Consider the following 22123-nt stretch of genomic DNA (forward strand, 5'->3'; position numbering starts at 1 on the left):
CCACTCACCTCTGCCTTCCCTCTGAGATTCCACAGTGTGTTACATGCTTCTGTGTCTCTGGATCTGTTTTGTTCATCAGTATATTTTGTTAATTAGATTCCATGAACAATATGAGTGAGATCCTGTGATACTTGTCTTTCTCTGACTGGTTTATTTCACTTAGTGTAATACTCTATTTATGTGAACCTCAAGGGCCAGGAGAAGACAGGAGGAGTCATTGACATTGGTTAAACCTCTCACATATTTGGAGAAAACACTGATATTTAACACTTTTATACGTTTCATATAACAATATACTTGCTCTGGTGCTATAGCTTTACCCTTGGGATGCCCTCCCACCTTGTCTTACACGTATCCGAGCTTATACTTCATCAGTTAACTTCACATGGATACACTCTGTTCTTGGAATGTGATTTGTTCATTCTGGCTTACCATAGTAGAAATCCAAATATTTTTCCTATGAAATACCCCATAGGCCTTAGGTCTGGGTGTGTTGGATCCTCAGCATGTCAAAAATTTCATTATGCCATCTGCTTCAACCTGAGCAGTGTATCTTCTGCTGGCAGGCTTTATTGAAGTGCCGTGGCTCAGGATAAAAAAATAAGCAGGTTTGGCATAAGAAGCTTGCTTTTGAAAAAATAATAATTGATCATGTGCCTGCTCTAGATTTAAAATACCCATTTGAAAGTATTCCCAGAAGCCTCATCTAAGCACATTGATCTCTTTCTCATCTGTGGTTGAAGATAGCAATTATTATGGTTAAATAATTGGTAACTTTGGTAAGTTGTTGAGTTTTCTGTTTTATTTTTAAGGATATGTAACTCTTAGACACAGATTGGTGATACATTGTGAAATATTTTGATTACTTCTGTTAATGGAAGCTCTTTACCTAATATCCTATTTGCAGAAATGATACCTTAAATGACTTTTTTCTATATATATAATACAAAGATGATAAAAATGCCATGATGAGAAAAAGCTAACTTATTCTGTGTCTGCTGCTATATATAGTGTGTGACTTTGCTAATTTTGTCGTCATCTGTAAAATGAAAATAAAGTTATTTGGAGGCTTTTTGGGGAGATGATATCAGAGTAGGTCCTTATAAAATGAATAGACATTTATTCTGCAAATGTTTGTTGAATGCCAATTATGTGCTAGGCACTCTTCTAGATAATGAGGATGTAATTCAGAAAAAAATAGTCAGATTCCTCCACTGGAGAATTCCACATTCTAGTCTGTCTTGACTGGGATGAAAGCTCCATGGCAACAGGGTACATGCTGGGTGGCAATAAGAACCATGAAGGAAAATAGGGCCGGGTAAGCTCATGGAGTGTAATGGTGGGATGCTTCTTAAATAGGGTTGTCAGGGAGGACTTCTGTGTGGTGGCATTGAGCACACTTGAATGAAAGAAGTAAGCATGTAGATACTTGAGGGAAGGATGTACCTGACTGGTAAAGGGGGCAACTTGGCAGTTTGAGGAAAGGTGAAGTGGTCAGTATAGCTGGAGCTATGGGGACACAGTGCTAGGGGATGAGTTCATAAAGTGATCCCGAAACACAATTGGTATCACCTTGCTGATAAATAATTATAGGTATAAAGTTAGATTCCAGACACCCTATGGAAATATGAAATCAGGATTGGCTGTTTTCACTCTTCTGTCAATTATTTAGCTTTAACTTGGGGCTCCTTATAGCAGGCACACAAAAGTAATTAGAGAATACTTTTCCAAAATGGAATTATTTTGTTGTTGTTTACATTATATCATTGTATCTGGAATTTGCCAGTTTGTGAAGTTTAAAGTCCTCTAGATTGGCAACTCTGCCCAAGACTTTTGAGAGCAACAGCAAAGGAGTTAAACTCAAATACTGAGTTAGAGGAAAGAATCACCACAAGACAGAACCTATTGCAAGTTTAGGAGGTTTGTTCCCAAAACTACCCTCCAACATTTAACTGGAAGGACCAAAGAACTTACTGGGCTATTAAACTCAGGGGTGTGGTCTATTTTACGGAAAGATTACAGGTCAAATATTAGCTAAAGGAAGAGACACATAGCTCGGTCTGGTAGGATTTCAAACCAAAGCTTTTATTTTTCTTAGGAGGTATCTTTCCCGGAATCAATGCGTGGCAGTATGCATGGAGTATTGCCAACCAGCAAGCTCACCTGAGCTCTGTGTTCAGAGTTTTTATTTGAACACTAGAGGCCCGGTGCATGAAATCGTTCACGGAGAGGGGGGTTCCCTCTGCCCAACCTGCACCCACTCCAATTGGGGACCCCTTGGGGGATGTCCGACCGCCAGTTTAGGCCTGATCCCTCTCACAATCTGGGACCGCTGGCTCCTAACCACTCACCTGCCTGCCTGCCTGATTGCCCCTAACTGCCTCTGCCTACCTGCCTGATCGCCCCTAACTGCCCTCCCCTGCCGGTCTGATCTCACCCCCAACTACCCTCCTCTGCCGGCCAATTTGATTCTGATTGGTCAGTAGTTTCTATCGTCAGCGTCAAAAGCTCCGCCTCTTAGGCAGCCATTGGCTCCTCACAGTTGACCCAGATTTGGTTCTGATTGGTCAGTTTCTATGTCAGTCAGCGTCTCTGGGCCTATCAACGGGGCCTGATCTGAAAGGTGGGGCTGATCAGCAGCTCCAGTGGAGACCTGGAGAGAAATGGAGGCAAGGCTGTTGGCCAGGCCGGGAGAGAAAGAGAGGCAAGTTCTGATCAACGGCTGCTACAGAGGCTATGGATCAGACCCTGCCTCTCTCTCTCTCTGCAGACCTCTCTCCGGGCGTGATCTGCAGCCCCCTAGGCAGTCAGCACCAGGGCAACCCAGCACTGACTTCTGGTCTGGTGGAGCCTTAGGTCGTAATCGGTTATGACCCTGGCTCTTTATTATATAAATCATTTCATAGGTATGATTCATTGATTGATTGCACTGGTGGCTGAACATAGTCTCAGAATTTGAGTTGATATCTTGTGACCTTGAGGCCTACCATGAATAACAAAGATACTCCTATTGTCTGGGAAATCCCAGGGGTTTAGAATTTACTTCCTAGGCGCCACAGACAAGAGCCAGACTGCTTTTTGGGGAAGACCAAATTCTTTGCTACATACATTGTTATAAAAATTCACACGATATGGAGAGGAAATGGCCCCCTGGAGTCCCATCTCTCTGGAATAACTAGTGTTAGTATTGCTTGTTTGTTTTATATTGTTCCAATGTTTAATAAAGTTCATTGAATCATATTATATTATAGCTTTTTTTTTTACTTTAAAGTGTATATAGGTGTGTATGTTTTTACATGTGTTTTAACGAGTACCCTGAAGTTGAACACTGGATATAAATTTAAAAATATTTTGTTATCTAATAAATAGTGATGCATTGCACATCTACACATTTCTTTGCATGTTATTTTAATTTTTCTCATTGAAATAAATTTTTGAAATATAATTGCTTAATTAAAAGGCATGACCAGTTTGAAATTTGGTATGTACTTCATTATTACCTCTTTTGGGATGTTTTCTATTTAATTGTTTATGGGATGTTGAAATTGTTAATGACTTTCATATTACTCTTAGGTAAACATTGCAACTTCAGCAATTTCAAATGTAGAATGTGCCCATATTCCACATCTCAGCCCAGCTGTCATTACTACTCTGCAAAATGAATCATTGTTATCGTCCCAAAACAATGGGACTCTGGAAGTACTTACAGCGGCAGGTACTCCACACATCAATGGGAAAACTGCTTGTGATGAATTTGATCAACTGATCAAAAATATGGCCCAGGTAAGAACATTTTTTCTTTTTAGTTGTGATAGAGTGTATAATATCTTAAAAGAATGTAACCAAGTCCTGGATAATTTGAAGAATATTTATATGTTTATCTTATGTAACATGTTAAATATACATTAAATATATATGTATTAAATGTAGTATTAAATGTATTATTATTTATTAAGACATTTATAACATCTGAAAAAAATTGGAATGAAAATGAAGTAGATTTTGTTTGTTTGGATGGCTCAGAGATTTTTCTATTCTATTTCTTTAAAAAATCACATTTTCAACTGAGTATTATGTTTTATGTTCTAGAAATAGTCTCCCGTATAAATAAAAGTCTCATTCTAGGTGAATAGGGATCAAGGTTATTTTAGGGGGAAAAAAAGAATTTATTGAGTTTTTTTTAAACAAAGGAATGCCACTAATAAGATGACTAGAAGTGCAAGGATTAGCTTTTAATTTTGTTTCTTGCTTTGCTTCCTGGACAGGGTCGCCATGTAGAAGTTTTTGAGCTCCTCAAACCTCCCTGTGGAGGCCTCGGGTTCAGTGTTGTGGGGCTGAGGAGTGACAACCGGGGAGAACTGGGAATATTTGTGCAGGAGATCCAAGAGGGCAGTGTGGCTCACAGGTGAGACTGGCGGGCTGCTGGTCTGGGTTTGATACCATATTCGGGAGGTGTTGATCACCCTGGGAGAATGTAGAGAAGCAAAATGAATGAAAACAAACAAGAATCCAAAAATAATGATAATAACCAGTTTTTTTAGACATCATTGGTATTGCTATGATAAAATGTTAGTCCTTTTGAAAGAAGAGTAGCTTTTCAATATAGTCATAATTTAATCACTTTTTAGTAAGGGAAGAAAAATTTGATGAGGACATCTGCTCAATGTTAGTAAATGGACTCTTCTGATTAGATTTTAAAATTACTATTTAGAAAACTATCCATGTAGCCCATGATAATTTAAAAGAGATTTTATTAATATACTCAAAGCAACAAGTAAATATATGCCTCCTCTCTTTTATTTGTAGAAGATAGGCACATCCAAGATATAATGAAAAGGTTGGGTCGCTGAAAGAAGAGGGCTCTACAATGGGGGGAGTTCATTAGATGCACTGGAGCCAAAGTCTATGCTTTTAAAAGTCAAAGTCCCAGAAAAAGCTACCTAATTGTGGACATTAGAAAATAGAGTTACAGTAATCTGATGCTGTACACCAGAAAAGCTGTCATTGTCTTGGGAGCCATCAGGTATCTTTTACCTCCTTTCTCATTCTTGATAGAGATGGAAGATTGAAGGAAACTGACCAAATCCTTGCCATCAATGGACAGGCACTTGATCAGACGATCACACATCAGCAGGCCATCAGCATCCTGCAGAAAGCCAAAGACACTGTGCAGCTCATTATTGCCAGAGGCTCATTGCCTCAGCTCATCAGTCCCGTGGTTTCCCGCTCCCCATCTGCGGCCAGCACAATTTCCGCTCACTCTAATCCGGTGTGTATGTAAGATTTTCACAAGGAATAGAACTCATTTTCTACTTCTTTTTTATAGGTTTCTAGATGACTATTTTACATTTTCCTTAGGTTCTTTGTATTTCTTGAGTTTTTGCCTTTTTATTCTTTTATCTCTCCCTCGCCCAGAATAGTTGTTATTTAATTTTGATAAGTTTCTGGCTTCTAAAACTATTTTTACCATATTTTGTATAGTTTCTTTTTTTTATTTGGTAACATCTCTCAAATGAAAATGAATTAGACCTTTTACAAAATTGACTCTATCTGCCGACAGATATAATCTTGATTTTGCTTTATAATTTGTCAACTATACTCTGTATTATTGTTATAGTTAGCTGTCTATGATGACTTTAAGAAGTAATCTACTTTGGAATCTTGCAAGGCAGGATAATGCAAAAAACATTTTTAATATGTAAAAGTTTTTTCCTTGATCTTTCCTTTTTTAAAGAAAAAGTTCTACAAAAGACCTCCCAAATCAGTGCCTATCTTTACCTGGTTCAACGTGGTCACTATGATGATGTGTGGATAATTTCAAGATTGATTATGCAGTAACAATCTTTTGAAACGAACGTGTAACTAAACAAAAGAGACATGTCTTACACTCATTTTTATGTTTGAACTCAATTATTTAATATTACTCATAAAATAATTTTCACAGAAATCTCAACTGTAATGAAAATTTTAGTTTTTCCTAAATATGTTCAGATTCTTATAGGAGCTTTATTTTCAGGTTCACTGGCAGCATGTGGAAACTATTGAATTGGTGAATGATGGATCTGGTCTGGGATTTGGCATTGTCGGAGGAAAAGCAACTGGCGTAATAGTAAAAACCATTCTGCCTGGAGGAGTGGCTGATCAAGTAAGCTACTCCCAACAGGTGTTCATGCTGTTTTATTAAATAACATGGCTTCATCTTTTACATTATCTGCCAGAAAGAAGAAACTGTGGCCTTAGATAATATCAAAGAAGCTGTGTTAGACTCTTCTGTTTTGCTGGGCTGTCCCTAAATTGGTTTTTTTTAAATTTGGGGAGAAATACCATTGAAAGGGGAAGATTGATCTTAAGTTAAAGGAATAGACCACCAGACTAAAGCCCAAGTTATGGTTTTGATCATTGTAGAGATAGCAGTTCTTTATTTTATGATCGTAAATCAAATTTATAAACCTAGTCAACTGTTTTATGGCCACAAGATTCTATTGAAAAAAGAATAGTTTGCTGTAGTAGGAAAAAACACAAGACTCATCTTGTCCTTTTAGTGATGGGTCACTGGTGTCGTCTTTGTCTATGAAACCCAGCCTGTTTTTGTCACTGGGAGTTGTACATTAAAGAATTGCCGTTTATGCTAGAATTGCCATGTTGGAATCTATGTGGCAAAATTTTAGTTGCTTATTATAATTTATGTTTTACTTAGACAAGTTCAGCTAATGTAAGTATATGTGTGCTTTGATTGTAACTTTTCATAATGATGTTTGCTTTTACAGGTGTATTTGAACTCAGGAGTCCTATTCATCTATTTGTCATATTCATATGTGAAAGTCAGATTTATTGGCAGAGATATTGACAGTAACACAATAGTTTGACATTTTAAAAAATATTAGCCAGTATCTAGCAGTATCTGGTGAAATCCCCTTAGTTGACAGACTTGTGATAAATAAGTTTTATCTTCAGTGTAGAGCCGCACTGTTCAATACTGTGGGTAATTGCCAGATGTCACTTTTTAAATTCAAATTTAAATTAATTAAAATAAATAAAGTTACAAGTTTAGTTCCTTATTTGGTCTGGCTACATTTCATGTGCTCTATAGCTGCAGGTTGCTTGTAGTTGCCGTATTGGACAATACAGAACATTGTCATTCTTGGACAAAATCCTAGTGGCCACTGTATAGAGGCTTATAAGACTGCTTGCCACTCCCCATCTATCTGAATTTTTATCTCACCATAATATCATCTGCAAATGAATTCTTTAGAAATATTTATAACTAAATGGCAAGGCAGAAAATTGTTCTGTCATTGCTTTCTTGTGGTTCATACTATATTTTGTGTAATATATATTTGTATAGTGACTTATACTATATCTTTGTTTAATGGCATTTTCTTCCTCTATCCCTCAAAAAATTCACAAAAAGGCTTAATATTTTCTTGTATCTAGTAGGTAGAAATCAAATTGAAAAGCTTATATCGACTATCAATTTAAGGAATATTTGTGAATTTTAGTTACTTATATCACATTGAATGATATTAGGCTGCTTCAAAAATGTAGTTAAAAAAACAGTTAAAATCACAGCCACATGTGTAGTGTCCTATGATTGATATTTCGTATCATTGATTTTTTATTCCCTTTCCCTCATTTAGGACTTCTCTGATGAGGTAATAAAAATAAAGCCTGATAAACCAATCTCTTTTTATTCAGCATGGGCGATTGTGCAGTGGAGACCACATTCTAAAGATCGGTGACACAGATCTAGCAGGGATGAGCAGTGAGCAAGTAGCACAAGTCCTCAGGCAGTGTGGAAACAGAGTTAAACTGATGATTGCAAGAGGTGCCCTAGAAGAACCGGCAGCACCCCCCTCTCTGGGCATCACTGTGTCCTCATCCCCATCCTCTACACCAGAGATGCGGGTAAGTAGGTGAAAGTTCATGGGGTAGGTCATAGACAATAGCACCTGAATGATAGGATGTTTGTTTTGAAACTAGATTTATTAATGTTTATATATTAGGGATATATGCAAAACCGATTGACACGGACAAGAGTGTGGCGAAGGCCTTAGGGTGGGGTGGCAGGTGTGCGCTAGAAGGGGGTCAGTGGGGAGACAAAGGGGACATTTGTAATACTTTGAACAATAAAGATACATTTTTTAAAAATGAAACAAAATTCAAATATAGAAATGTTTCGGCACAAATAATATGTTATTAATTGTGAATAATGTGTAACAGATGAAAAATAGATTGCTTAAAAATTCTAGATGACTATTTTACATTTTTCTCTAAGCAGTACATGTATGAGAATAATGTTCTGTAGTACAGAAAAGTATTAAGGAATTATTTGCTACTAATACCTAAAATGTTGGATACTTTTTCTTACATTGAAGGCCCTCAGTAGGGTGTGGTGAATAAAGCTTACTAAAACCTTTTAATATTGTTTTATGGCATATCATACAACTGTTATCAGATTTATAATGAGAAGTCACTATTCTTCAGCCAGTTATTATAAATTTTTTAATAAAAGTTATGTTTTTGAGATTGTAACAAAAGCTTTACCCATATGCATAGCCTCCCATCTATGTTTGTAACAATATAACAAGAGCTAGAAAATTTCATAATTATTCAAATGTGGTGATTATCACAAATACTTCAGATCACAGTATGACTGTAGTGCATAAAAAATTCAACAAAACCATTTTATCTGGAAATCATATATTTAAGGAGAGAATTACACTCAATTTTTAGTTTAGCTGTATAGCAAATGTAAATTCTACATTTTTCTCCAATAGTTCTAAAAACATCTGATTTTTTCTATTGACACTTTTTTTCTAACCAGTTGCTTCGAATTCTTTTTTTAGTATCCTAACCTCCTCCACAGACCCTTTTAAACTTTATTAGAACACTTGAAATTTCCATGATTCTCTTGTTTTCAAGATTGAGTTTGGTTGCTATTTTTTGCAGAAAGAAAGAAAGCTTGTTTATGAAAGTATTTAAGTGGCATTCTTTTGTGGTAAACAAAAACATTTTATTCAGCATATATAAATGAATGCAATACCGAGACCCACTTGATGTAATTGAAAGCTTAGAAAAATATCTATTCTGTGCATATCATCATTTCTGAAGCTTGTGCCCCTTTTAAAACCATTCGATAGTCAAATTGCCACCCTCTAAAATAGCACTCGCATAAGTCTTATTAAAAATAGAAAACACATTTGTTTCCATTGAAGCAGATTTCATCCTGTCATTTTCTTGTAATTATCTAAACTTTAAACTTTTTGCTAAGTTTGCACAGATAATTATGTGCAGTGAGGAAAACTAAATGGAACTTTACAATAAAATTATATCTCGTTTAGGTGAATTATCAGTGAGATACAATCAGAGTTTACTTAAAAAAAATCAGAAAACATCACCAGCTAGCCCCAACCAGCATGTCTATTCAAACCTATAGCCTGAATTCTGTCCTGATCTTCTTAGGGTTATCTGTAAAATGCTAACACCCCTTTGGTATATAATGCCAATAGCTTAATGATAACTTATCGCACTAATCCACTAATGCTAATTCAGGGACTCTTGCCCTTCAGGCCAACATAGAATTAATAGCAGTGCTGCATGTTAAAGAAACCTGTGTTCAGCTATCATTGCAGGAAGTAAGGGAATCATAGCAGAAAAGCAGACTTTCCTTACAGATAGCTTTTAAAAGTAGAGTATGAATTTACAAAACAAATACAGGGACCATTTTAAATGGTTCATGGGTACATTTCACTGATTTTTTTAAAACATAATCAGCCCTAGTCAGTTTGGCTCAGTGGATAGAGTGTCGGTCTGTGGACTGAAGGGTCCTGGGTTCGATTTCAGTCAAGGGCACATGCCTGGGTTGTGGGCTTGGTCCCCAGTAGGGGGTGTGCAGGAGGCAGCCAATAAGTGATTCTCTCTCATCATTAATGTTTCTCTCCTCCCTTCCTCTCTGATATTAGTAAAAATATATTTTAAAAAATAATCATCAGTCTATTAATAATATTTCTGAAGGATAGAGGAAGTCATACTTATGGTGTTAGAATCAACTGTCAACTTGGGATAGTAACAGTAGCAAAGTGTCCTGAGAGGACACAGTGGCCCTTGCATTCCCCTGGGGTTTTACATACTGCAGAGCGTTCAAGAGCCGGGGTTCTGCAACCAGCCTGTCTGCATTTGAATTCTGCCTCTGCTAGAATGCTTACTGTTTGTCCTTGGAAAGGTCTGTGTTCCTCAGTTTCCCCAGAGAAAAGTTGACAGTGGTTGTGCCGACCGCAGTAAATGTGAGCTGGACTGTTCTCCTTATTCCTGATAGACATTTGAAAGTTAGAAAAATTCAATAGCAAAGCCAGATTTGAACTTGATCTGAATTCAAAATGTGAGTTCTGTCAACCTCCTAAATCCTTAACACATGCAGATGCGCATCTTAGAGAATAGAATTTGATCATAAGAAACTATTTGATTTCTGAAGTTTTGTTTACACAAGCAGCATTGTATTTTTGTGATAGGGGGTGTGTTCAGGTTTGCTGCTGACATTCCCTTGTGGCACAAATATGATGCCCAGTGCACGTTAACAAGACTGAAGGAGTAATCAATCGCACAGTGAGCCCCCAGCAGAGTTCTCTGACACCTAATTACACCTTATTCCAAAATAAAAATGTGGCTTTTTGAGTTACCTTGTTTGTTTACATGTTTATTTTTCTGGGTATTTATTTATCTATTTTATTTTAGGTTGATGCTTCCACTCAGAAAAGTGAAGACAATGAGACATTTGATGTGGAACTCACTAAAAATGTCCAGGGATTAGGAATTACCATTGCTGGTTACATTGGAGATAAAAAATTAGGTAGTTTTAAACATTGATATGTTTTTTTTAACTTGGCAATTGCCTCTAATGTAATTATCTTATGAGTTACTGAATCATATTTATATATTTTTATATTATTGGATAAGCAGATTGAAAACTTTTCTAGGAACAACTTAATTAGGTGATTGTGATTTTGTATTTATGAGACAAAACCATTGTCTCATCCTCTGGCCTAAGTTTCTACTACTGGTTTTGTTTGTGTGGCTTGCTGATGTTTATTTCCTCAAAATTAGGACTGTATATTTGGATACTAGAGGATAGATATTATTTAGTTGAGTGATTTTCATAAATAGTAAAAAACACACAACTATTTCCAATCTTAGAACCTTCAGGAATCTTTGTAAAGAGCATTACGAAGAGCAGTGCTGTGGAACATGATGGCAGAATCCAAATTGGAGACCAAATTATAGCAGTGAGTAGCACATTTAATTTTGCTTTGTTTAATTGTCATAGTTGAGAAGTGCATTCTCCTTTACTCAGTTTTGAGAACTACATTAAGCTTGATACTAATTTAAGCTTGCTTTGTTAATTTGACTCTCATTACAATGACCGGTTTTATTATTTTTTGGAATTAAGAGCATTCAATAGAAGCTTTACCGATTTCACTTCTAAAGGTGGAACTTCATTTGTGAATGATTTATGACATATCAGATTTCTGGTTATAACATTAATATAATAGTTATACATTAGTTACTAGTACATTCATATCATAGTTAGACTGTAGTTGCAGACACCCTGGTAAAGACCGGTTGTCATAGCCTCTGGTTTGCTTGCATCTGAATTTGGGATGTGTGCATTTTCTCCCTTAGGTTAACAGAACAACGCTGTTATTGTTGACTCCATCACCAAGGCTACTTTTAGCTCTAAGACTATACAAGAATACAGAAAAGACCCAGCCTCTCTAATTAATCAACCCATCATTCTTACTGTAGTAACATCACTAGGCTTTGAGCACATGGCTCTTCAAGGCAGTGTACAAAAGGATCTAACTTCCAGTTCAGTGTTCGCTGGAAACAAGACTCCCTAACTCCTCCTGAGAACACAAACCCCAAAGTCCCTGCAAAGGGGGCTTCCTGGTTACAAACTTCAGGAAAAACTGCAGGCGATAGATTCTCTTAGGGATTCACAATGCACATGGAAAAAATATCAAAGACTGAGAAGTTCTGCAGTAGAGAAACTTGTTTAACTCTTTTACATCAGTATTTCCTAAACTTCTGTAATAATGGGTTCTTTCTTCTTCAAACACATGTTAATATCCTTTGGAAGACATTTTGAGGAATGCCAGTTTATTTTAATACTAGAGGCCCAGTGCACAGATTAGTGCACATTGAAAGGAAATTAATTAGAAGGTGGCCAGTGGGGCGGGACTAGGTGAGATGTGCTGGACACGCCCTGGAGCCAACTTCCCACGGTCCTTCCCCAGCCGGCTGCACCTGGGGTGACACCGGGGCTCGAAGGGTGTCTGCAGAGTGAGCAGGGTCCCTCCGGCAGGTGGGGTCCCTCAGCCTGGCCTGCAGGGATCGGGCCAAAACCAGCAGTCCGACATCCCCTGGGGGGTCCCAGAGTGTGAGAGGGCACTCTGCAAAGATGCTGTTGCTCGGGAGCTCCTGTGTTGAGCATCTGCCCCCTGGTGGTCAGTGCACATCATACCTACTGGCCAGTCACTTGGCTTTTTATATATATAGATGTGTTTGTTTAAGCTTAATTAAGTATCTGTGGTTTCCTTGGGAATGTAAGAAAGTAGAATGTTAGGGTAGAATAGTTCTTGGTCATAGCAGCATTATTCACAATAGCTAAGATAAGGAAGTAATGTTGGTGTCCATCGATGGATGAATAGATAAACAAAATGTGATGTATATACAATGGAAGATTAATGATACAAAGAAGGAAATTCTGCCACATCCTACAACATGGATGAACCTTGAGGACATTATGCTAAGTAAAATAAGCCAATCACAAAAGGACAAGTACTATATGATTCCACTTACATGAAGTGCCTAGAGTAGTTAAAGTCATACAAGCAGAAGGCAGAATGGTTGTTTTGAGGGATTGGGTGGAGGGGGAAATGAGCAGCTGCTGTTTAATGGGTACAGAGTTTCACCTTGCCAGATGAAAACATCTGGAGATCTAGTGTATGACAGTGTGAATATACTTAACACTCCTGAACTGTATGTATAGTTAGAAAAGGTTAAGATGGTAAGTTTTATGTTACGTGTTTTCTACTATAATTTAACAGGAAAGGTAGAGGTGTCCTTTATCTCTTGCCATTTGCTCCTGTATTCAGCTCCCTGAGTTCTGGGGCTTAGTTCTGTAAAACTCCTAACTGCACCTGTTCACCTCTTAATCGACTATAAAGATTGGATTGTGCTTGCCTCTGAGCTGGCTGGTTCCTGTAAAGAGCCTTCCCACGGTATCTCCATTTTAACCTACCCTGAAAATTAACTACTTTAAGTTTGTTTTTTGAGTAAAGGAAAGGAGAGTGAATAGATACAGATTCTAAATACATATTTGATACTGAATTAAAAATTGAAAACACAGCTACGTGTTTTTTCCCTAAGCTGTATAATTTAACTCATTAGAAAGTTTTTTAAAATTCTCTTGAGATATAATTCACATGACATCCAATTTACCCATTTAAAGTGTATAATTCAGTAGTTTTTGGGTACTCACAATTGTGTATCAATTACCACAATCAATTTTAGTATATTTTCATTATCCTAAAAAGAAACCCCATACACATTAGCAGTTACTCCCTAATTCTCCCATCATCTCAACGCTAGACAACTACTGTTCTAATTTCTGTGCAGATTTGCCTGTTCTGGACATTTCATGTAAATGGAATCATATAATAAGTGGTAATTTGTGATTAGCTTTTTTTGCTTAGCATAATGTTTTCAAGGTTCATCCAAGTTGTAGCATATAAAAAGAAATTCTTCATTTCTGAATGATAACCCACTGTATGGGTATACCACATTTTATTTATCCATTCATCAATTGATGAGCATTTAGGTTGCTTCCTCTTTTGGGGGGATAATGCCTCTATGAACTTTCATGCGTAAGTTTTGTGTAGATGTATGTTTTCATTTCTTGGGCATACTAGTATACTTAGTGTAATTGCTGAATCATATGATACCTTTATGTTTAAGTTTTAGTAAGCTGCATTCACCTACAAAATTACAATAAGGAAATGTCTCTTGTAGAGTTTTTAGGAAAACCATATGAGTCATTTATTTTAAATACCTAGTGTAATACATTGCACCTAAGTGCAATTTTATAAATTAAGCAGATATTTATTAAGGGCCTGAAATGAAGCCCTTACACATTTGAAAGAGTCTTGTAGTAGCTTCCCTCCTCCTTGTCATTCTCTTCATTCTTATACTAGAGGCCCGGTGCATGAAAATTCGTGCACTCAGGGGGATCCCTCAGCCAGGCCTGCACCTTCTCACAATCCAGGACCCCTCGGGTAGGGTCCCTAGGCCTGGCCTGAGATAAGGGCCTATTGGGGCTTTTTTCCCTCCTGCTGCAGGCAGCTGGCCCCACCCCTGCCACTGCCACTGCTTGCCATCTGTGCAGTGCTGCCCCCCCCCCCCTGCCACCAGTGGCCTCCCTCTGCAGGCGATAGGCATGGGGTGTGATGGTTTGGCTGACCTGGGCCTCCCTCTTTCTTTGCTGGGGGGCGGGGACAGCCCTTCAAGGGGTCTTTTGCCTAACCTGATCGCCCTAACCACTGGCGGGCAATCGCTGGCCGGCCGCACACCTGCCAAAGTGGCCTGGGCCTCCCTCTTTCTTTGCTGGGGGGTGGGGCCAGCCCTGCAAGGGGCCGTCTGCCTACCTGATCTCCCCTAACCACTTGCCTGCCTACCTGATCACCCTTAACTGCTTGCTTGGGGGGCGGGGGGACAGCCCGGCGAGGGGCCATCTGCCTACCAGATTGCCCCTAACCGCTGGCCTGCCTACCTGATCACCCCTAACCACTCTGCCTGCCTGCCTGATTGCCCCTAACCACTTGCTTGGGGGCAGAGCCAGGCCAGGGAGGGGCTGTCTGCCTGCCTGATCACCCCAAACCACTGGTCTGCCTGCCTGATCGCCCCTAACCACTCTGCCTGCCTGACTGATTGCCCCTAACTACTTGCTTGGGGGCGGGGCCAGCCCAGCGAGGGGCCGTGGTGGTTCTGGTCTCTGGTTGTTCAGGTCGTTATGCTTATGGTGGCTGGCCTTTTATTATATAGGATAAGTGGAACCTTAAATATAATTTTGCTTAGGCAAGGTCAGTGATAAAGGAAATTGTTGACCCAAAAGTGGAAGCAGCCTTCTTGTGAAATTTTTTTTCTTTTAATAAAATCACTTGTCTTCATTATCATCAATGTTCTGATTTTTGACTTTAAGCAATATTTTTAGAAGCACCTTAAATGCTTAGGGAACATCATGAAATGCTTTGATTATGCCTTAATTTAGTGCAAAATATCACCATCTTGTGGACTTTTGAGATAGTGGTAGTCAAGTTCTTCACACCAGTTGTGTTTTCACAACTGCATTTGTTTTTCTCAATCTCTGTTTTGGTAACAGCTATTTTGAGCTATACATTATTTTTGCTTTATAATTGTTGAGGTGGTGAGAAGAGTAAGAAATTATTTCTTACTGTTTTGAGGAATTATTATTTTATAACATTAAAACTTTTTTTGTAGGATTCCTGTTTCACAGATTGTGCTCTAGGGTTTCACTATAGACCTTACAGGGCAAAAGAATAGAATAAATGAACACATTTCCCCCCCACTTTACTAGTATATATAGTATGTAAGAATTATATGATTAAAGGACTCTATTTTTAAAGTTGGCCAAACTTGTCATTAAATAAAAACACATACACTCATTCTTTTTAGGTTGATATACAGAGAACTTGGCTAAATGCAGTATGAGGTAATAATTAGTCAAAATATTATTAAACAAGCATGTGAATATGGAAAGATGTCAGATGTTGCCTATGATGTTCTGTGACTTTTTATACATATAGGTATAGGCTGTGTTGGAGGCGGGCGTGGCCAGCTAATTGAGTGTGCTAAGAAGGTGGGATTTTTGAATTGTTCCAGCTAGTATTTCTTCCTATAATTGTTCCTGTTAATTGATATATCTGTACTGTGCACTGTGAGAATGTTAGATCTCTTCTTGAGATAGCACAAAGGCAGTTTTCTGAACTTCAGTCTTGTCTGTGGCACCATTGGATCTGAAGCCACGGCTTAACTCTCTTCCTTCGATAATGAGGGACCAGAGCTGGCCTGGGGCCTGGTTTAGGCTTTGGGGACCTTGTCTCATAGGTATGATGGGTCTAATTATATGGAACAGAAACCGCTCCCATGAAAGCTTGGGATTTTCATGTTTATTGATCACTTCTTCACTCTGCTACTAATAATAACAGCTGATGAGTATCTTCCTGGTCCAGAGTGCCATGCACTGTAAATTTGGGAAGTACCATTATTCCCATATGACAGATGGAGATACTGAGTAATTTGAACTGAATTCTGTAATGGAAAGTCCATGATTATTCCATTATAGCAATTTCTTTGGTGCTACTACCATCTCTGACATTTGTTTTCCTGGGAGATCCTAGTGGAGATATTTGACTTCACTTTACATAGAAAAGAGTGGATTTTTCATCTAACTTTCTCGTCCCTTTGGCCCCTTGTTTCTCAGCAGTTTATTCCGTAGATTCTTTCTTTTGGGTACCATCGTTCCCGAGGGTTACTGGGTACTCTTGAGGGGGTTCAACATGGCCTGAGCCTGGCTTTCCATGGGAGTGGCATTTCTCTGGTCTATTTTCCAACAAAGTCAGGTTGTTGAACAGTTCCCAACATAACAGCACTTTTCTCTTGCTTCACAGTCAAAGCCTTTTTCTTATTCTCCTGGCGGAATTACACACAGTCCCCTGCATCCTTCCCTCCTTGAGGTGACACAGCTCTTCTGAATTGAGGTCAAGGAAGAACCATCTAAGTGGGTGTGGTAGGGACTCAGAACTCTTCTCTCTTTAAAACAAAAACAGGCCTCTTAAATTTTCCCTTACTTTAACAACCCAGCTCTTTCATGTCCTAAATGTACACAATGTTTAGTTCTTAACCCCTTAATTTAAATTTCTTCTTGGTGGCCCCTCTCACAACTTAGTTTAGCACAGGGTATAAATAAGAGTAGCATCTCAACTATAATTTCATTTTCACATACATGACACTGAGTACAAAGCTCTCAGTTCATCATTTTTTACCACAAATTCTCTGGAGAGCCTGCTTACTCTGCTTCCTAGATGCCGAGGAGTGGAAGCAAATATTTTTAATGGTATGAATCCTGGGCCCCACCCTATAACTGTTAGCTCATAATTTCTAGAAATGAGACCCCATAATCTGTATTAAGCAAAACAAACAAAACCCTCCTGAGTGATTCTAGTGATTGTAAACTAGTACTGGTCCCCAAACAGGCGTCAGCCCATTCCCTACTAGGGGAATCCTCACTCCCCATTCTGCTCACACTAACAGGCAGTAAATACGCATTTGGTGAATCGGTAATACAAATATCCATTCCAGTTTTAACATGTCTTGTTCTTACCAGGTAGATGGTACAAACCTTCAGGGTTTTACCAACCAACAAGCAGTAGAGGTGCTGAGACACACAGGACAGACTGTGCACCTGACACTGATGAGGAGAGGAACGAAGCAGGAAGCTGAGCTCACGGCAAGGGAGGACGCCACAAAAGATGTGGTTTTGTCTCCTGCTAATGCCAGCATAAGCAAAGGTAATGCCAAGTGATCTGGTTTTCAGTTACACCCTTATAGCATTTCAATTTTTTTTCTAATTCTAAAGTTATTTAAAAAATAGTTTTTAGTCTTCACTATTTAGTATGAACCAAGTAAAAAGGAAATTTAATAAAGTTGGGGTGAATTGGAACAAGAATGTGTTCATTAACTATAGAAGGGACTTCGGAATAAAGCAGATTACTTCCCGTCCTATTTATTCAGTCACCATTTCCGAAACATACGCAGTCATTTACCTTGCTGTGTGCCTCCTTACTTTTTCAATGTCCTCATCATGTTTTCTCCTTCGGCGGAACCTATCTGCCTGGATTATGCATTTGAGCCCCAGGATGTTTCTGACTCCTCAGCCTTTCCTTGAAGGAATGGATTTTAATTTCCCATTTAGAAATGTCATTCATAACCTGCTTACCCAGGAGTATTTCTGGGAAACACTGGCATCCCTCTGTAGCTCACTGGGCTCAAGGTTTACTGGTAGAAGTCGGGCTGTTGGTTGGAAAGTGCTGCTTCATTTCTCAAACTGCTAACCATTCTGGTATTTATGTCATAAACTACTTATTACAGTACGAGGAGACAGGGAGGCAGATCACAGGAGAAATTTATTACTTCTTTCTCCCATTAACAAGAAAACGTTCCTTTAAGAATAAGTAGTTATTGAAGAGTTTCCCTACCTAAACAGTTTCTTATTTGGGGATTCAAATATATACAGTGGGGTTTGAAAAATTCAAATGCTTCTATAACAGATATAACTGCTAACATATTCTTTTCTTTAAGAAAATTATGAAAAAGATGAAGATTCTTTATGTTTGAGGAGAAACACCAGCATATTACCCATTGAGGAAGAAGGTAAACACCTGGAGCAGGTTGTTTTGTTCTTTGTATGCTTTATAGATAAATGACTTTTATAAATGTGCATAAGCCTCTATGGACATATTATAAATTACAGAAGAACACTTTCAAAAAAGAGATCTTTTAAATCCTTATTTATATATATGATTAATTGCTCTAGTAGATTGAAATAGTTCATTTATAGCTGGCATATTTTCTTACTGACTCGATCTACATTTTTTTAAACTAGAACCCTTTGCGACTCAATCAGTAAATACATGGTTTTTATTTCAACCCCCATATTTCTGTACAGCCAACATATGTCTATCTTAATGAACAAGCAAACATAAAATTATAAAGCATATTTAAAATAAATACCAGGGAATCTGTAAAGCATAAGCTACTAGGAATGAAACTGTCCAATTTGGGAGGCTTTTTCGTCTCCATTTTTTAAAACTTTAATATTGGGAAACTTTAATATTGGGAAATTGGTTCCAAAAGGAATATTAGAGAGAAATTAAGCCTTTCTTAGATTTCTTTCACTTATAAACCTGGGATCCATGAAGCTGTTTAAACATTTTTTAGAGCAACATTGTTTTAATATGTAATTATGCCTGAGTGTTGTGGTGATCTTTTTAGCCTGGGAGCTATGTGCCTCCCTTCTCTGTCAGGTTGCTCTCGGTAGTTCAGTAGCTTAAATCCACTGAGCAAAGAACGAGACTGCTCTCCCTTCATTTGAATCCCATCCTTCACGAAATAATTTTATTGAAGCTTTGTAGTTCTTTAAAATACCTACTGCTCCATTATTAAATTATTTTTTGCTGAAATTTTTTATTTACCTTTATTATTTTAAAGCAGTATTTGTGTTTGCAAAGATATACCTGAAGTGAGATGCATAAGATTCACTGGTGTTAATTGCATTCTGCCATTTTTACACTAATAGGTGAAGAAATTATTTAGGCTAAAGTGTAAGTGAGTGTCAGGAGTAGGGAGAAAGGACAAAAATGAGATAGTAAGTGGGGATGGATATGGGCATTGTCTGGAAGCTCAGACCACGTAGTTGGCTTTGTGTGCAAAGATAGATGGGTGAGGCTCTAGACTGAGAATCAAGGCCCCCAAATTCCTTTGGAAAAATGTGTGTTCTAATGCATCTATGCTAGTGCTTGGTCCCTAGACAAGGGAGTAAGTTGCCACCTCCAAAGAAATTTGACTCATTGTGTGAGCCTGGATAAGTCACAGTCACTTGGCTGTCAGTAAGATCAGAGGACTGGACTTCATGATTTTTAAAATCTGTCTGAAATATTGACTTGGGGCAGTTAGGGAAGGAGGAGAATGGGGATTGTGCATGTGGGTTGTATGAAGACAGATCTCAGATTTGTTAGTAGCCAGCATACAGATTCCCCACTTTTTGCATTCAGAAGCCCACCCTGTTTGAATCACTGCCCAGCTCTGTATGGACAGCAGAATCAGAGAAAGGGGGGTGAGTGAGGAAGTAGGGCTCTGAGCTGACTCCTCTTTCTAACCCTTATCAAGTTGAAAGAATCTGTGTTCACCCCTGCGTGGTGATTCTCTCTGGACTGAATTTAATTTTGAAAAGAAAACACTCATTTGGGTGGGCTAGTCTCCAAGTTGAAAAAAAATTATATATATATTGTTGTTTTCAGTTTCTCAAGGAGAAACCGATTCATTTTATTAATTCAAGGCATAACATGTGCAGAATAGACCTAGAGTGAAAGCTCATTAATTCCGTTAAATAGGAGGCAGTCAAGAAATCTGATTTTTACAACACTCTTTACATTTGAAATTTGAATGCTAAAAAGGATATTAAAATTTTAACTTAGAGTGTGCCTTGTAGAGATTTTTTTTAAAGACAACCTTTATGAGGACAAACTATGATGAAATATGGAAATATTTGAATATGACTTGCAAATTCTTTTCAACCATTTTCTTACTTTAGCTAAATATTTTAATTCAATAGTGTTTATATAATTTGTTTAGTGAATTTCTTTCCAAATTTTTTTTTTCTTTTTACCAATTAGTGCAATTCCAATTATGGGGTTTTACTTTAATGTGCACTCTGTTTCTCAAGTTTTTCTAATTTTTATACTCATTGTACATGGAGTTGCATATATTCTTTGTTAATTTCTTCTGTCTGTTTTTGTTAAGGTGTGGCTTGGTTCTTCTTTACTCTGTAGAACCAATTGAAAATGAAGTAGATAAACTAACATAAAAAGCAGCATGGTTTTTGGCTGTAGAGACACCAAAAGACCACCAAGTGAAACCTGGAGGGACTCGGGGCCCTGGTTCTTTTAAATACATGTCAGATAATATATGGATACTTTAATGGCAATGTGGTCAAGATTTAAAAGACTTCTCAGAAAAGAAAGTAGTGTTTGAACATGCAGATGTTAGGGTTCTAAATATGTAGAGAAGTAGAGCACCTATTGGGTGATGAGTCAGACTTTGTATGATAGACAGGTTCTGATCTCCACTGGTACAGAATGTTAAAATAAGGATAATTTTTGTGGTTTGTCACTGACTTAATTGTGTTGACTGTTTCAGGGTATCCCTTGCTGTTAGCTGAAATAGAAGAAATGGAAGATGCACAGCAACGGGAAGCTGCCCTGCTGAAAAAGTGGCAAAGGATTATGGGAATTAATTATGAAATAGTGGTAGGTTACCTTACCCTCCCCAACTTCCTCACTTGTAACTGTATTTGATGAAGAAGTTCATGAGAGCAATAAAAGTGTTGGTCATACAGTGTCTTTGAGAAATAGCAAATGTCCAGCGTTTTTTTCAGAGATCTAAATGTGCTGACTCAGGTATTTAAAAAATTCAATTTGGGGAAAGTTTGATTGTAACCAGGGAACTGAAATAAATGGCATTGAAGTTTTAGAACTCATAAATCATCAATATTTTAATATTCTTGGTGGTAGTATATCTTATATAGATACTAGGAAGGTTGTTTTTCTGATTATTAAACTTGGGATTCATAGAAAGAATCAGAAAACAATGACAGTGTTTACTTAAAGATAAAACAAAAATGAATCATGACCTATATACAAAATTGTAAAAGTACGTTTTCCTATTATCACTCTCATGTATTTATTTTCCTTAAGAGGTGTGTACTTCTGTCCGCTTTTTTCATATCACTTACGCCATATTGAATGTTTTATGTTTATTAATAGTTTGCATAGCTAGGATAGCAATTATCATTTGCTTCCTAAAAAGAGGTTTAACAAGGGTGACACACATTCCCAGCCTTTAGATGTGCACCAGCAAATTTCAGGGATTTCAAAAGGAAAATGTAATACTAGATTAGTTTGAATTTCTCTTATTGCTTATAATATCCAAGTAACTCTAGATTAGAAGAGATAAAAGACAGCAGATTTCATATATTATTAATAACTAACATTTATTGAGTACTTTGTGCCAAGCAGTATTCATTGAATACTCATGACAATGATCTTTTTTTTAAACACTCAAGATGTTTAACTGTCAGTTAAGAAATGAGTAAGTACAGCTGTTATTACCATTTTAAATTGCATTGAGGAAAAAATACAATAAAGTGCAGCTTCACTGTTGTGAATTTAACATGAAAAGAAAGTTGAGATGTTGCATCTATGAGGAAGCTGGC

General features: G+C 37.7%; 1 protein-coding gene across 1 annotated transcript in view; it reads left to right on the forward strand.

The window, feature by feature from the left end:
- MPDZ (multiple PDZ domain protein) overlaps window positions 1-22123 on the forward strand; it is a gene marked incomplete at its 3' end in the record, with an annotated part of 147969 nt that overhangs the window by 60324 nt on the left and 65522 nt on the right. The window contains exons 4-13 of the mRNA XM_014542364.1: window positions 3574-3783; window positions 4266-4405; window positions 5056-5269; window positions 6017-6145; window positions 7696-7905; window positions 10732-10846; window positions 11191-11279; window positions 17459-17642; window positions 18433-18504; window positions 21049-21158. Coding sequence (XP_014397850.1) covers window positions 3574-3783; window positions 4266-4405; window positions 5056-5269; window positions 6017-6145; window positions 7696-7905; window positions 10732-10846; window positions 11191-11279; window positions 17459-17642; window positions 18433-18504; window positions 21049-21158 — 1473 coding nt within the window. The remainder of the gene's footprint in view (window positions 1-3573; window positions 3784-4265; window positions 4406-5055; window positions 5270-6016; window positions 6146-7695; window positions 7906-10731; window positions 10847-11190; window positions 11280-17458; window positions 17643-18432; window positions 18505-21048; window positions 21159-22123) is intronic.

The sequence above is a fragment of the Myotis brandtii genome, unplaced genomic scaffold, assembly GCF_000412655.1.
Source record: "Myotis brandtii unplaced genomic scaffold, ASM41265v1 scaffold30, whole genome shotgun sequence".
Taxonomy (NCBI): Eukaryota; Metazoa; Chordata; class Mammalia; order Chiroptera; family Vespertilionidae; genus Myotis; species Myotis brandtii.